At 40.9% G+C, this 13,342-nt stretch overlaps 1 protein-coding gene across 1 annotated transcript; it reads right to left on the bottom strand.

Moving 5' to 3' along the window:
- Positions 1-251: 251 nt before the first annotated feature.
- On the bottom strand, positions 252-9,497 carry trib1 (tribbles pseudokinase 1). Its single transcript, XM_014143276.3, has 3 exons — positions 8,633-9,497; positions 6,782-7,074; positions 252-4,244 (listed from the first exon to the last, which is right to left on the bottom strand). Exons 1-3 carry the CDS (start codon positions 8,936-8,938, stop codon positions 3,770-3,772), a joined length of 1,074 nt encoding a protein of 357 aa, XP_013998751.1. The 5' UTR covers positions 8,939-9,497; the 3' UTR covers positions 252-3,769.
- Positions 9,498-13,342: the final 3,845 nt, after the last annotated feature.

Below are 13,342 nucleotides of genomic sequence, written 5' to 3'. Positions count from 1 at the left end.
GTTTTCTGTGAAAAGAAGTTCTGTTTTATATTTGATGCACTTCTAACACCATGTTATGATCTTAGTCAGATATAATAATAACAACACAAACAAACACAAAAATAAAAACAGCAGAGCACGAGCAAATGTCTCAGCTTTAAAATGTTAATGATCAATTGAGTGATTCCCTGCATAGCAGTAACTCGATGTATAATGTCGGGGCCTGGGTCAGGTAGGAAAGGTCTAAGACAAATATACAATAAACAATAGTATATGAAACAAATTCCGATATTTATTCAATTTTTCCACACATTTACAATATACATATTGACATTTTTTTTTAAATATTAAATAATATTTTGTCTTTAACCTATGTGGCCAACCCTTCAGGTCGGGTCACAAATACAGAATTCAATGTGCAATATAAATGTTGTTCACTCGTGCCAGTTAAAGTCTATTCGCTTGTGCATGTGGCTCACCCTGTGGCGAACTGCGTTTCAAAGGAAATAGAAAAAACATCAGAGATCTTCTAATTCAAATAGAAAACAACAGAGATCTTCTAATTCAAATAGAAAACAGAGATCTTCTAGTTCAGATAGAAAACAGAGATATTCTAATTCAAATAGAAAACAGAGATCTTCTAATTCAGATAGAAAACAGAGATCTTCTAATTCAGATAGAAAACAACAGAGATCTTCTAATTCAAATAGAAAACAGAGATCTTCTAGTTCAGATAGAAAACAGAGATATTCTAATTCAGATAGAAAACAGAGATCTTCTAATTCAAATAGAAAACAACAGAGATCTTCTAGTTCAAATAGAAAACAGAGATCTTCTAATTCAGATAGAAAACAGAGATCTTCTAGTTCAGATAGAAAACAGAGATCTTCTAGTTCAGATAGAAAACAGAGATATTCTAATTCAGATAGAAAACAGAGATCTTCTAATTCAAATAGAAAAACAACATAAACCTTCTAATTCAAATCCTAATAAAACCAATAGTTGAATGTAGATTAATTTGTCCAAACGGTTTTGAGGAAACACTAGCTGGGCCACAACAGACGAGAGGAGAATCAATGCCAAACCGAGTATCAAGGAGACGGAAGATCACAGTAACAGGAGAATGAATGCTAGACTGAGCATTAACACCCCTAATCTGGCTACAGGTTCATCTGCCTCATCTAAAGCCCATTCTGGTGGGAAGCTGCTATAGACCACCAAGTGCTAACAGTCAGTATCTGGATAAGGTTAAATACTGTTGAAGTAATCTGGCTACAGGTTCATCTGCCTCACCTAAAGCCCATTCTGGTGCGAAGCTGCTATAGACCACCAAGTGCTAACAGTCAGTATCTGGATAATGTATGTGAAAGTGCTTGATAATGTATGTGATAACAACAGAGAGGTATATTTTCTAGGTGATTTTAAATATTGACTGGTTTTCATCAAGCTGCCCACTCAATAAAAAGCTTCAAACTGTAACCAGTGCCTGCAACCTGGTTCAGGTTATCAATCAACCTACCAGGGTTGTTACAAACAGCACAGGAATGAAATCATCAACATGTATTGATCACATCTTTACTAATGCTGCAGAAATCTGCTTTAAAGCAGTATCCAACTCCATAGGATGTAGTGATCACAACATAGCAGCCATATCTAGGAAAACCAAAGTCCCAAAGGCTGGGCCTAATATAGTGTATAAGGGGTCATACAATATGTTTTGTAGTGATTCCTATGTTGTTGATGTAAAGAATATTTGTTGGTCTGTGGTGTGTAATGAGGAGCAACCAGACGCTGCACTGGACACATTTATGAAACTACTTATTCCAGTTACTAATAAGCATGCACCCATTAAGAACATGAAAGTAAAAACGGTGAAATCACCGTGGATTGGTGAGAAATTAAAAAATGGTATGGTAGAGAGGCAAAAGGAATGGCAAATAAGTCTGACTGCACAACCGATTGGCAAACGTATTGCAAATTGAGAAAGCATGTGACTAAACTGAATAAAAGAAGAAGAAACTACACTATGAAGCACCTTAAATTGCATTTTGAGAAAAAAGGCTAACTGATTTTAGGCAAAAATTGAAAAAAGTGGTCTATCCCGAAATAAGTTTTAATCTACTCTAATAAACTCTAATAAACTCTAATCTACTCTAATAAACTCTAATCTACTCTAATAAACTCTAATCTATTCTAATAAACTCTAATAAACTCTAATCTATTCTAATCTACTCTAATAAACTCTAATCTACTCTAATAAACTCTAATAAACTCTAATCTATTCTAATCTACTCTAATAAACTCTAATCTACTCTAATAAACTCTAATAAACTCTAATCTATTCTAATAAACTCTAATAAACTCTAATCTACTCTAATAAACTCTAATAAACTCTAATCTATTCTAATAAACTCTAATCTATTCTAATAAACTCTAATCTATTCTAATAAACTCTAATAAACTCTAATCTACTCTAATAAACTCTAATCTACTCTAATAAACTCTAATAAACTCGAATCTATTCTAATAAACTCTAATCTATTCTAATAAACTCTAATCTATTCTAATAAACTCTAATAAACTCTAATCTACTCTAATAAACTCTAATCTACTCTAATAAACTCTAATCTACTCTAATAAACTCTAATAAACTCTAATCTACTCTAATAAACTCTAATCTACTCTAATAAACTCTAATAAACTCTAATCTACTCTAATAAACTCTAATCTATTCTAATAAACTCTAATAAACTCTCATCTATTCTAATAAACTCTAATAAACTCTAATCTACTCTAATAAACTCTAATAAACTCTAATAAACTCTAATCTATTCTAATAAACTCTAATCTATTCTAATAAACTCTAATAAACTCTAATCTATTCTAATAAACTCTAATAAACTCTAATCTACTCTAATAAACTCTAATCTATTCTAATAAACTCTAATAAACTCTAATCTACTCTAATAAACTCTAATAAACTCTAATCTATTCTAATAAACTCTAATAAACTCTCATCTATTCTAATAAACTCTAATAAACTCTAATCTACTCTAATAAACTCTAATAAACTCTAATAAACTCTAATAAACTCTAATCTATTCTAATAAACTCTAATAAACTCTCATCTATTCTAATAAACTCTAATAAACTCTCATCTATTCTAATAAACTCTAATAAACTCTAATCTACTCTAATCTATTCTAATAAACTCTAATAAACTCTAATCTATTCTAATAAACTCTAATCTATTCTAATAAACTCTAATAAACTCTAATAAACTACGTGGTTTTTAGTACTTTTTGTGAACACACACAACGGACAATGATGGTGGTGTACTTTAAACAACGCCCTTATTCTAACATTGGGGCGGCAGCGTAGCCTAGTGGTTAGAGGGGGGGGCAGGTAGCCTAGTGGTTAGAGGGGGGAGGCAGGTAGCCTAGTGGTTAGAGGGGGGAGGCAGGTAGCCTAGTGGTTAGAGCGTTGGACTAGTAACCGAAAGGTTGCAAGTTCGAATCCCCGAGCTGACAAGTTACGAATCTGTCGTTTTGCCCCCTGAACAAGGCAGTTAACCCACTGTTCCTAGGCCGCCATTGTAAATAAGAATTTTTTCTTAACTTGCTTGCCTAGTTAAATAAAGGTTTGAGTTAAAAGCTTGTGTCAGCAAAGTATACAACCGTAACAAAAATAACGTTCTCAAATGTGCCATAAAATAAAAACCCTCTTGAACATATTTCTGCTCCGATTCCACTCGAGGGGTTGAGTGAGTCACAGTGATTCGTCCCATCGATCAACAGAACAGATCATCCTTCTCTTCCACGTCACAGGAAGGCACTGTCTGTTCGGACAAATCCACTTCCTGTTCACTGACACCTGTTTCCTGTACGTTGGCGGTGGTGGTGTGGAACCACGGATGGATAAGCACCTCGGCAGCAGTCAGTCTGTCCCATGGTTCTTTCCTCAGCAGGGATCGCAGCAGGCACTTTGCCCGGGGAGAGAGGACCTCGGGAAGGCAGCACTGGCCCCGTCGGATCTTGGAGAAGAGGGTAGCTGGGTCTGGGTCGTGGAAAGGGTAGCGTCCCACCAGTATAGTGTAGAGCATCACCCCTAGGGACCAGACGTCCGCCTGCTTCCCGGAATAGGAGCTGGAGCCGTTCAGGATCTCCGGGCTGACGTAGGCTGGGCAGCCGTGGGTGTCTGACATGGAGTCATCATCTCCTTCTAGAACCCTGCAGTCCTCCAGACCTTCCAGCTTCACATGGGTCCTACAGGACAACAAAGAGCAGGGGTTATTAGCAGAGAGGAAGAGGTAAAGCAAGAGACTCCACTCCCTTAAAAAAAATAGAACAACACATTATGGTTTGGTTATTAGAGAGAGGACAACACATTATGGTTTGGTTATTAGAGAGGACAACACATTATGGTTTGGTTATTAGAGAGGACAACACATTATGGTTTGGTTATTAGAGAGGACAACACATTATGGTTTGGTTATTAGAGAGGACAACACATTATGGTTTGGTTATTAGAGAGGACAACACATTATGGTTTGGTTATTAGAGAGGACAACACATTATGGTTTGGTTATTAGAGAGGACAACACATTATGGTTTGGTTATTAGAGAGGACAACACATTATGGTTTGGTTATTAGAGAGGACAACACATTATGGTTTGGTTATTAGAGAGGACAACACATTATGGTTTGGTTATTAGAGAGGACAACACATTATGGTTTGGTTATTAGAGAGGACAACACATTATGGTTTGGTTATTAGAGAGGACAACACATTATGGTTTGGTTATTAGAGAGGACAACACATTATGGTTTGGTTATTAGAGAGGACAACACATTATGGTTTGGTTATTAGAGAGGACAACACATTATGGTTTGGTTATTAGAGAGGACAACACATTATGGTTTGGTTATTAGAGAGGACAACACATTATGGTTTGGTTATTAGAGAGGACAACACATTATGGTTTGGTTATTAGAGAGGACAACACATTATGGTTTGGTTATTAGAGAGGACAATACATTATGGTTTGGTTATTAGAGAGGACAACACATTATGGTTTGGTTATTAGAGAGGACAACACATTATGGTTTGGTTATTAGAGAGGACAACACATTATGGTTTGGTGGGGGAGGGGGAGGAGGGGGAGGGGGAGGAGGAGGGGAAGGGTGAGGGGGGGAGGAGGAGGGGGAGGAGGGGGAGGGGGGGGAGGAGGAGGGGGGGGGGGGGGAGGGGGGAGGAGGGGGGGAGGAGGAGGGGGGGAGGAGCATATTACCAATAATCTCTGATTTATATGAAGGAATTCTGAGTGTAGTAGAAAACAATACTGTGAATAGGTGACTGTGAAAAACAATAAACATTTTATTTGGCCAATAACCTGAATTACACCGTGAAACCAAAGTCTTCTTCCTCATCTGACTAAGGTTCAGAGTTGGGTAACACTTTACTTAAATCCTTGCAGTTAATCAATTATCACAAAGTTGTCTCTTCCCGTTTAACTTCTAGGGGGGGAATGTGTTGTGAAATGGTGTAGGAAGGAATTGAAGTCTCCTCCCTTGCAGAAGGAAACCATAGACGGTACAGTATGAAGATAGGCTGAAACTGCTTCTCCAATAGAAATCCCCGATCACACTTGTTGGTGATGTCATGGCGACTTTGGCTAGCGAAGCTCATGTGTCGGAACACGTCACCGGGTCTAAAGGTCATCCCGCACCGACCTGTGCATGTGCAGGCCCGTCAAATCAAAGGCACTCCTTCAATATAAAGTTGGTAACGACGAAAAATTTTTCAAAAAAAGGTGTCAGTTTGTCACTTTCACAAGGTCGGAGTAATAACATGTTCATCTACTGAAGACATTGGCTCTAATCTAGGCTGTGCTTTCAGATTTGGGGAAAAACGAAGTCAGAATGTTTCCCTTCTCTCATTGACTTGTCAAACCCCCGGGCCTAATCTGATTGGTCTGTTTCGTAAGCGTTCCCTGAAGCCTCACGATGTTTGCGCCTCTGGGTTTAGAAACTCTGAAGAAACTCTTGGCCAAACCTCTCCCTTCCATCCCGCGATAGTAGGTGGCGGGATGCATATTAACGAACGAAGAAAAGCTAAACCAGAAACTACTGCTGAATTCTACATGTGGATCTGTCCAGATTGTCACTGTTTACATGTGAATCTGTCCACAAGAGATTACTACAATTATATTGCATTATAAGACTTTCAAAAGCATGTACAACCCCTTATATTGCATCATTATCCCCTCCTCCTCCGCCCACCCTGTCTTGCTGCGTATACTGCGTGTCTCTACAAAAATGTCAATGACATCAATCAAGGGCCCTTTCACGCTATATAGCTAAGCCAAGCTGAGTCGAGCTGAGTCGAGCTGAGCCGAACTGAGCCGAGTCGAGCCGAGCCGAGTCGAGCCGAGTCGAGTCGAGCCGAGCCGAGTCGAGCCGAGCTGAGTCGAGCTGAGTCGAGCTGAGCTGAGTCGAGCTGAGCCGAGCTGAGTCGAGCTGAGTCGAGCTGAGCCGAGCTGAGTCGAGCTGAGCCGAGCTGAGCCGAGCTGAGCCGAGTCGAGCTGAGTCGAGCTGAGTCGAGCTGAGCTGAGCTGAGTCGAGCTGAGCCGAGCTGAGTCGAGCTGAGCCGAGCTGAGCTATGTTGTGTTGGCCTGGTTACATATCCACCATAAGTGCTGAAAATCAAAAGAAAGGCAACATCTGACCCAGCTTGGTACAGGTTGGGTTGACAGGATAGTGTGTGAAAACGGTACACGTGTCATCTCAAGTCTCTCTCTACCTTTTCCTGTCGGAGAAGACAAACTTGCGTAGCTTCAGGTCTCCTAATACGACGCCATGCTGGTGGCAGTGTGCCACGGCCGACGCCACCTGGTGAAAGAGCTGTGCTGCCCGCTCCTCGTCCAAACGCTTGCAGCTCTTAACGAAGGCGTGCATGTCCCCGTGGTCCTTCTCTAGGAAGACGTAAGCCCAGCGCTCTCCCAGCACAATGTCTCGGATACGGCTGATGTTCCTGTGGACTGGCAGGATGCGGTACGCCCGGATCTTCTCCTGGTACAGACCCATGTCAAACACCTGTGAGAACCGAGAGAGGAGACAGGGCTCTATCAGGGTGGATTCAGATGTATTAGCTTAGAGTTTGGCCCCATTGGTGTGAGTCAATACGTCTTATAATCGTCTAACAAATCCAATCCATTGAAAACAACTGATTTCAAATGTTTAGTATTTAAACCTGAGGAGAGACAGATGTAGGCTATCAGTGTGGGCTCTGCTTATTTATGAGAGTTATGCCCTCAAGGGGTGGAGAAAATGGATTTACACCAATGATAAAATGAGACAGTTATTTAATGTGTTAAAATGATGGGACGCACGTCTCCCAAACTACACCTGGCTTTAATCTCATCTGTGATCAAGGTTGGTCTTTCTTTAAGCACCTGGAACAGGTGAACGACAGCTCTACATTTCCACTCCCACGTTTGGGATATCATATTTCAGCCATGGCTTTAGTCTACTGACTTGAACACAAATGAGAGGAGTTGATAGACAGGGGAGATGGTGGGGTGTGTGACTGCATCCGTTACAGAACATAAACTTGAATTAAAGGTGGCCCAGGTGAAGTAGGCTGTTATCTTATTATTAGGCTGTTACCTTAGTATTAAGCTATTACCTTGTTATTAGGCTGTTACCTTAGTATTAAGCTATTACCTTATTATTAAGTTATTATCTTACTATTAGGCTGTTACCTTAGTATTAAGCTATTACCTTATTATTAGGCTGTTACCTTAGTATTAAGCTGTTATCTTATTATTAGGCTGTTACCTTAGTATTAAGCTATTACCTTGTTATTAGGCTGTTACCTTAGTATTAAGCTATTACCTTATTATTAGGCTATTACCTTATTATTAGGCTCTTATTGCTAAGCTATTACCTTACTATTAGGCTATTATCTTATTATTAGGCTATTATCTTATTGTTCTGCTATTATCTTATTATTCTGCTATTACCTTATTATTAGGCTACCTTATTATTAGGCTATTATCTAATTATTCTGTGATTACCTTATTATTAGGCTATTACCTTATTATTAGGCTATTACCTTATTATTAAGTTATTATCTTAATATTAAGCTATTACCTTATTATTAGGCTATTACCTTATTATTAGGCTATTACCTTATTATTAGGCTATTACCTTATTATTAGGCTATTGCCTTATTATTAGGCTATTATCTTATTATTAAGCTGTTATCTTATTATTAGGCTATTACCTTATTATTAGGCTATTATCTTATTATTAGGCAATTATCTTATTATTAAGTTATTACCTTATTATTATGCTATTACCTTATTATTACTTAATGCACAATAGGTGCACGAGGTATTGGATCATTGGCCACTCCTCATCAATTAATTGGCTGAACAATAATGCATAAATTAATGATTTCCGATTATTTAAATAGGCAACTGTCACGTGAGTCTCAGTTAAAACATTGTATAATGACACGAAAGGGTTTTAATGAATATCAGGATATGCATCATGTGAGATTGGTGCTGTTGAGCAACACAGGACATCTCAGAAACAGTCTTTCATTCAAAGGTATTGCACCATGAATGGGTATAGTCTTTGCGCTTACCTTGCACACCATCGCGTCTCCCGTGTCAATGTTGAGTGCGCTGTGCATCCTGTCCCTGTCAGCATTATGTAGGAGCAGAAACTGGTCAATCCGAGACGGGCCTTGATGGGTAGGGGAGCCGCTCAAGAGGACCGGGGAAACAGGGGACCCCGGCGAGCTACCGAGGAGCCCCACGTCACCCATACACTCGATCAACCTAGCGCATTTGGACATCGGCTCGTCACCTGTTTCTGAGTCCGCACGTTTCTGTCCGACTTTTCCACTGCGGATGCATTGGACTGGGTTGCTCCACTGAACGTTCCTCATTCTAATACAGCGCGACTTGTTATGATGAATTGTAAATGGTGCGTTCTGTTGGTTGTTGTTGCTTACGCGCACGGAGCAGCTTCGGTCCAAATGGTTTTCATCCAACTGGCAAATCTAACTTCTCAGGCTAAATATATATTTGCATGCTGATCAGAACATTTTGTTTTGGAATGGATCCTTCAAATATTACAAATTCCTTCCTTCATCCAGGTTCTGTGTCAAGCACTGTCGTCGGTTTTGGACGACATTCCCAGTCAGTCCACAAAATGTCTCCCAAACGGTGCGTCTGGACTGGAGACAGAAGTCCGGGGAGAGAGAGAGAGAGCGCTGTACTTTTTGGTGTGAAATTCTCAGCGCCGTATCGAGTAGTGAGAGACTGTCTAGCTCAAGCAGAGAGAGAGAGAGATCTACACAGCTCTGTTGATTGCAAAGCTCTGCGCTCAGTCAATCACCGCGCCGCTGGACCTCCGCCCGGTTCAGCCTCTTGAAAAGCACTGCACCGCCCCAGTGATGTAGCAATCCACACGCAAACAAGCCGCTTGAAGCCGCCCGGGTCGAGTGAAATAACCACGATTGGTTCCGCCATCCATTGTAAAAACATCACACCAACATGTGAATGGTGACGTATTGTTATGATATGCCAATAACGAACCATATGACGCAAATGCAATACTGTTTGATTCATCAAAACGTGTGACCCGGACAATGATTAACTTTTTTATTTCCACAGTTCTTGCTTCTTCGGATAAACTCGGCACGCTAGCCTAGGCTACATTTCACTGATGATATAACCCCTAATCAGCATTTAATGTCAGTCATATCATATGACAAGGCCGCAATAAACAGTGCATATGAACCAAATAGTCTGACTATGAAGAGGGTTAAGTAAAAAAAATACTTTAAAATACTACTTCCTCTTTTTTTAGGATATCTGTACTTTACTTTACTATTTATATTTGTTTTACTACTTTTTATTTTACTTCACTACATTCCTAAAGAAAAGAATGCAATTTTACTCCATACATTTTCTTTGACACCCAAACGAACTCGTTACATTTTGTAAAGGAAAATAGTCCAATTTGAGGCATTTGTCAAGAGAACATCCCTGGTCATCCCTACTGCCTCTGATCTGGAGGACTCACTAAACAGAGAACATCCCTGGTCATCCCTACTGCCTCTGATCTGGAGGACTCACTAAACAGAGAACATCCCTGGTCATCCCTACTGCCTCTGATCTGGAGGATTCACTAAACAGAGAACATCCCTGGTCATCCCACTGCCTCTGATCTGGAGGACTCACTAAACACAGAACATCCCTGGTCATCCCTACTGCCTCTGATCTGGAGGACTCACTAAACAGAGAACATCCCTGGTCATCCCTACTGCCTCTGATATGGAGGACTCACTAAACAGAGAACATCCCTGGTCATCCCTACTGCCTCTGATCTGGAGGACTCACTAAACAGAGAACATCCCTGGTCATCCCTACTGCCTCTGATCTGGAGGACTCACTAAACAGAGAACATCCCTGGTCATCCCTACTGCCTCTGATCTGGAGGACTCACTAAACAGAGAACATCCCTGGTCATCCCTACTGCCTCTGATCTGGAGGACTCACTAAACAGAGAACATCCCTGGTCATCCCTACTGCCTCTGATCTGGAGGACTCACTAAACAGAGAACATCCCTGGTCATCCCTACTGCCTCTGATCTGGAGGACTCACTAAACAGAGAACATCCCTGGTCATCCCTACTGCCTCTGATCTGGAGGACTCACTAAACAGAGAACATCCCTGGTCATCCCTACTGCCTCTGGTCTGGAGGACTCACTAAACAGAGAACATCCCTGGTCATCCCTACTGCCTCTGATCTGGTGGACTCACTAAACAGAGAACATCCCTGGTCATCCCTACTGCCTCTGATCTGGAGGACTCACTAAACAGAGAACATCCCTGGTCATCCCCTGCCTCTGATCTGGAGGACTCACTAAACAGAGAACATCCCTGGTCATCCCTACTGCCTCTGATCTGGAGGACTCACTAAACAGAGAACATCCCTGGTCATCCCTACTGCCTCTGATCTGGTGGACTCACTAAACAGAGAACATCCCTGGTCATCCCTACCGCCTCTGATCTGGAGGACTCACTAAACAGAGAACATCCCTGGTCATCCCTACTGCCTCTGATCTGGTGGACTCACTAAACAGAGAACATCCCTGGTCATCCCTACTGCCTCTGATCTGGAGGACTCACTAAACAGAGAACATCCCTGGTCATCCCTACTGCCTCTGATCTGGAGGACTCACTAAACAGAGAACATCCCTGGTCATCCCTACTGCCTCTGATCTGGAGGACTCACTAAACTCATATTCTTCGTTTGTAAATAATGTCTGAATACTTTAGTGTGCCCCTGGCTATCCGTAAATTAATTATACAAGAAAATGGTTCCAACTGTTACTTTTCATATTTAAGTATATTTTAGCAATTATATTCACTTTTGATACTTCAGTATATTTAAAACCAAATACTTTTAGACTTTTACTAAAGTAGTATTTTACTGGGTGACTTTTACTTTTACTTGAGTCATTTTCTATGAAGGCATCTTTACTTTTATTCAAGATGAACAACAGTCGGGTACTTTTTCAACCAGTGCTTCTTGTGAACAAGACTATAGCAGGATCACAGAAAGACAATCAGGGTATTCTCATGAAGTCAAAGCTCAATGTTTCTCAAAGAAAAAAAAGCAAGGAACATAATCATTCTATAGCAATACAGCACAATCAAATTATTTTCATACCAGTCAGATTACAAAGGGAACAGTGAGCACACTCTTTCTGTTGACTACAAAGTTAAAGTGAGAGTTTGAGTCTCCTAAATGACACTCTGTTTCCTATAAAGTGAACTACTTTCAGTCAAACAGTGGACTAGCTTAGGTCAAACATAGGGCACTACATTAAGTATTTCTACTTGCACATCATCATCTGCTCATTTATCACTCCAGTGTTAATCTGATAAATTGTAATTACTTTGCTACTATGGCCTATTTATTGCCTTACCTCCTCACGCCATTTGCACACACTGTATATAGACTTTCTTTATTTTCTACTGTGTCATTGACTTGTTTATTGTTTACTCCATGTGTAACTCTGTGTTGTTGTCTGTGTCACACTGCTTTGCTTTATCTTGGCCAGGTCGCAGTTGTAAATGAGGACTTGTTCTTAACTAGCCTACCTGGTTAAATAAAGGACTAGTTCTCAACTAGCCCACCTGGTTAAATAAAGGACTTGTTCTCAACTGGCCTACCTGGTTAAATAAAGGACTTGTTCTCAACTAGCCAACCTGGTTAAATAAAGGACTTGTTCTCAACTAGCCTACCTGGTTAAATAAAGGACTTGTTCTCAACTAGCCTACCTGGTTAAATAAAGGTGAAATAAATTGTTTAAAAGATCTGATGTTATTCAGGTTAAATAAAGGTGAAATAAAAAAATAAATAAGTCAAACAGTGCACTACTTTAGGTCAAACAGGGCACTAGTCTCTGTCCAGTGGTCATCCCTGTTGGTGAGTTAGTCTCTGTACAGTGGTCATCCTGTTGGTGAGTTAGTCTCTGTACAGTGGTCATCCTGTTGGTGAGTTAGTCTCTGTACAGTGGTCTCCCTGTTGGTGAGTTAGTCTCTGTCCAGTGGTCATCCTGTTGGTGAGTTAGTCTCTGTCCAGTGGTCATCCTGTTGGTGAGTTAGTCTCTGTCCAGTGGTCATCCTGTTGGTGAGTTAGTCTCTGTCCAGTGGTCATCCTGTTGGTGAGTTAGTCTCTGTCCAGTGGTCATCCTGTTGGTGAGTTAGTCTCTGTCCAGTGGTCATCCTGTTGGTGAGTTAGTCTCTGTCCAGTGGTCATCCTGTTGGTGAGTTAGTCTCCTGTGCAGTGGTCATCCTGTTGGTGAGTTAGTCTCTGTGCAGTGGTCATCCTGTTGGTGAGTTAGTCTCTGTCCAGTGGTTATCCTGTTGGTGAGTTAGTCTCTGTCCAGTGGTCATCCTGTTGGTGAGTTAGTCTCTGTCCAGTGGTCTCCCTGTTGGTGAGTTAGTCTCTGTACAGTGGTCTCTCTGTTGGTGAGTTAGTCTCTGTCCAGTGGTCATCCTGTTGGTGAGTTAGTCTCTGTCCAGTGGTCATCCTGTTGGTGAGTTAGTCTCTGTCCAGTGGTCATCCTGTTGGTGAGTTAGTCTCTGTCCAGTGGTCTCCCTGTTGGTGAGTTAGTCTCTGTCCAGTGGTCATCCTGTTGGTGAGTTAGTCTCTGTGCAGTGGTCTTCCTGTTGGTGAGTTAGTCTCTGTGCAGTGGTCATCCTGTTGGTGAGTTAGTCTCTGTCCAGTGGTCATCCTGTTGGTGAGTTAGTCTCTGTACAGTGGTCATCC

Source organism: Salmo salar, chromosome 14, assembly GCF_965601325.2.
Source record: "Salmo salar chromosome 14, fSalSal1, whole genome shotgun sequence".
In the NCBI taxonomy this organism is placed as follows: Eukaryota; Metazoa; Chordata; class Actinopteri; order Salmoniformes; family Salmonidae; genus Salmo; species Salmo salar.
Note: the sequence above shows the minus strand (reverse complement) of the source record. Positions and strands in the feature narration are given on the sequence as shown.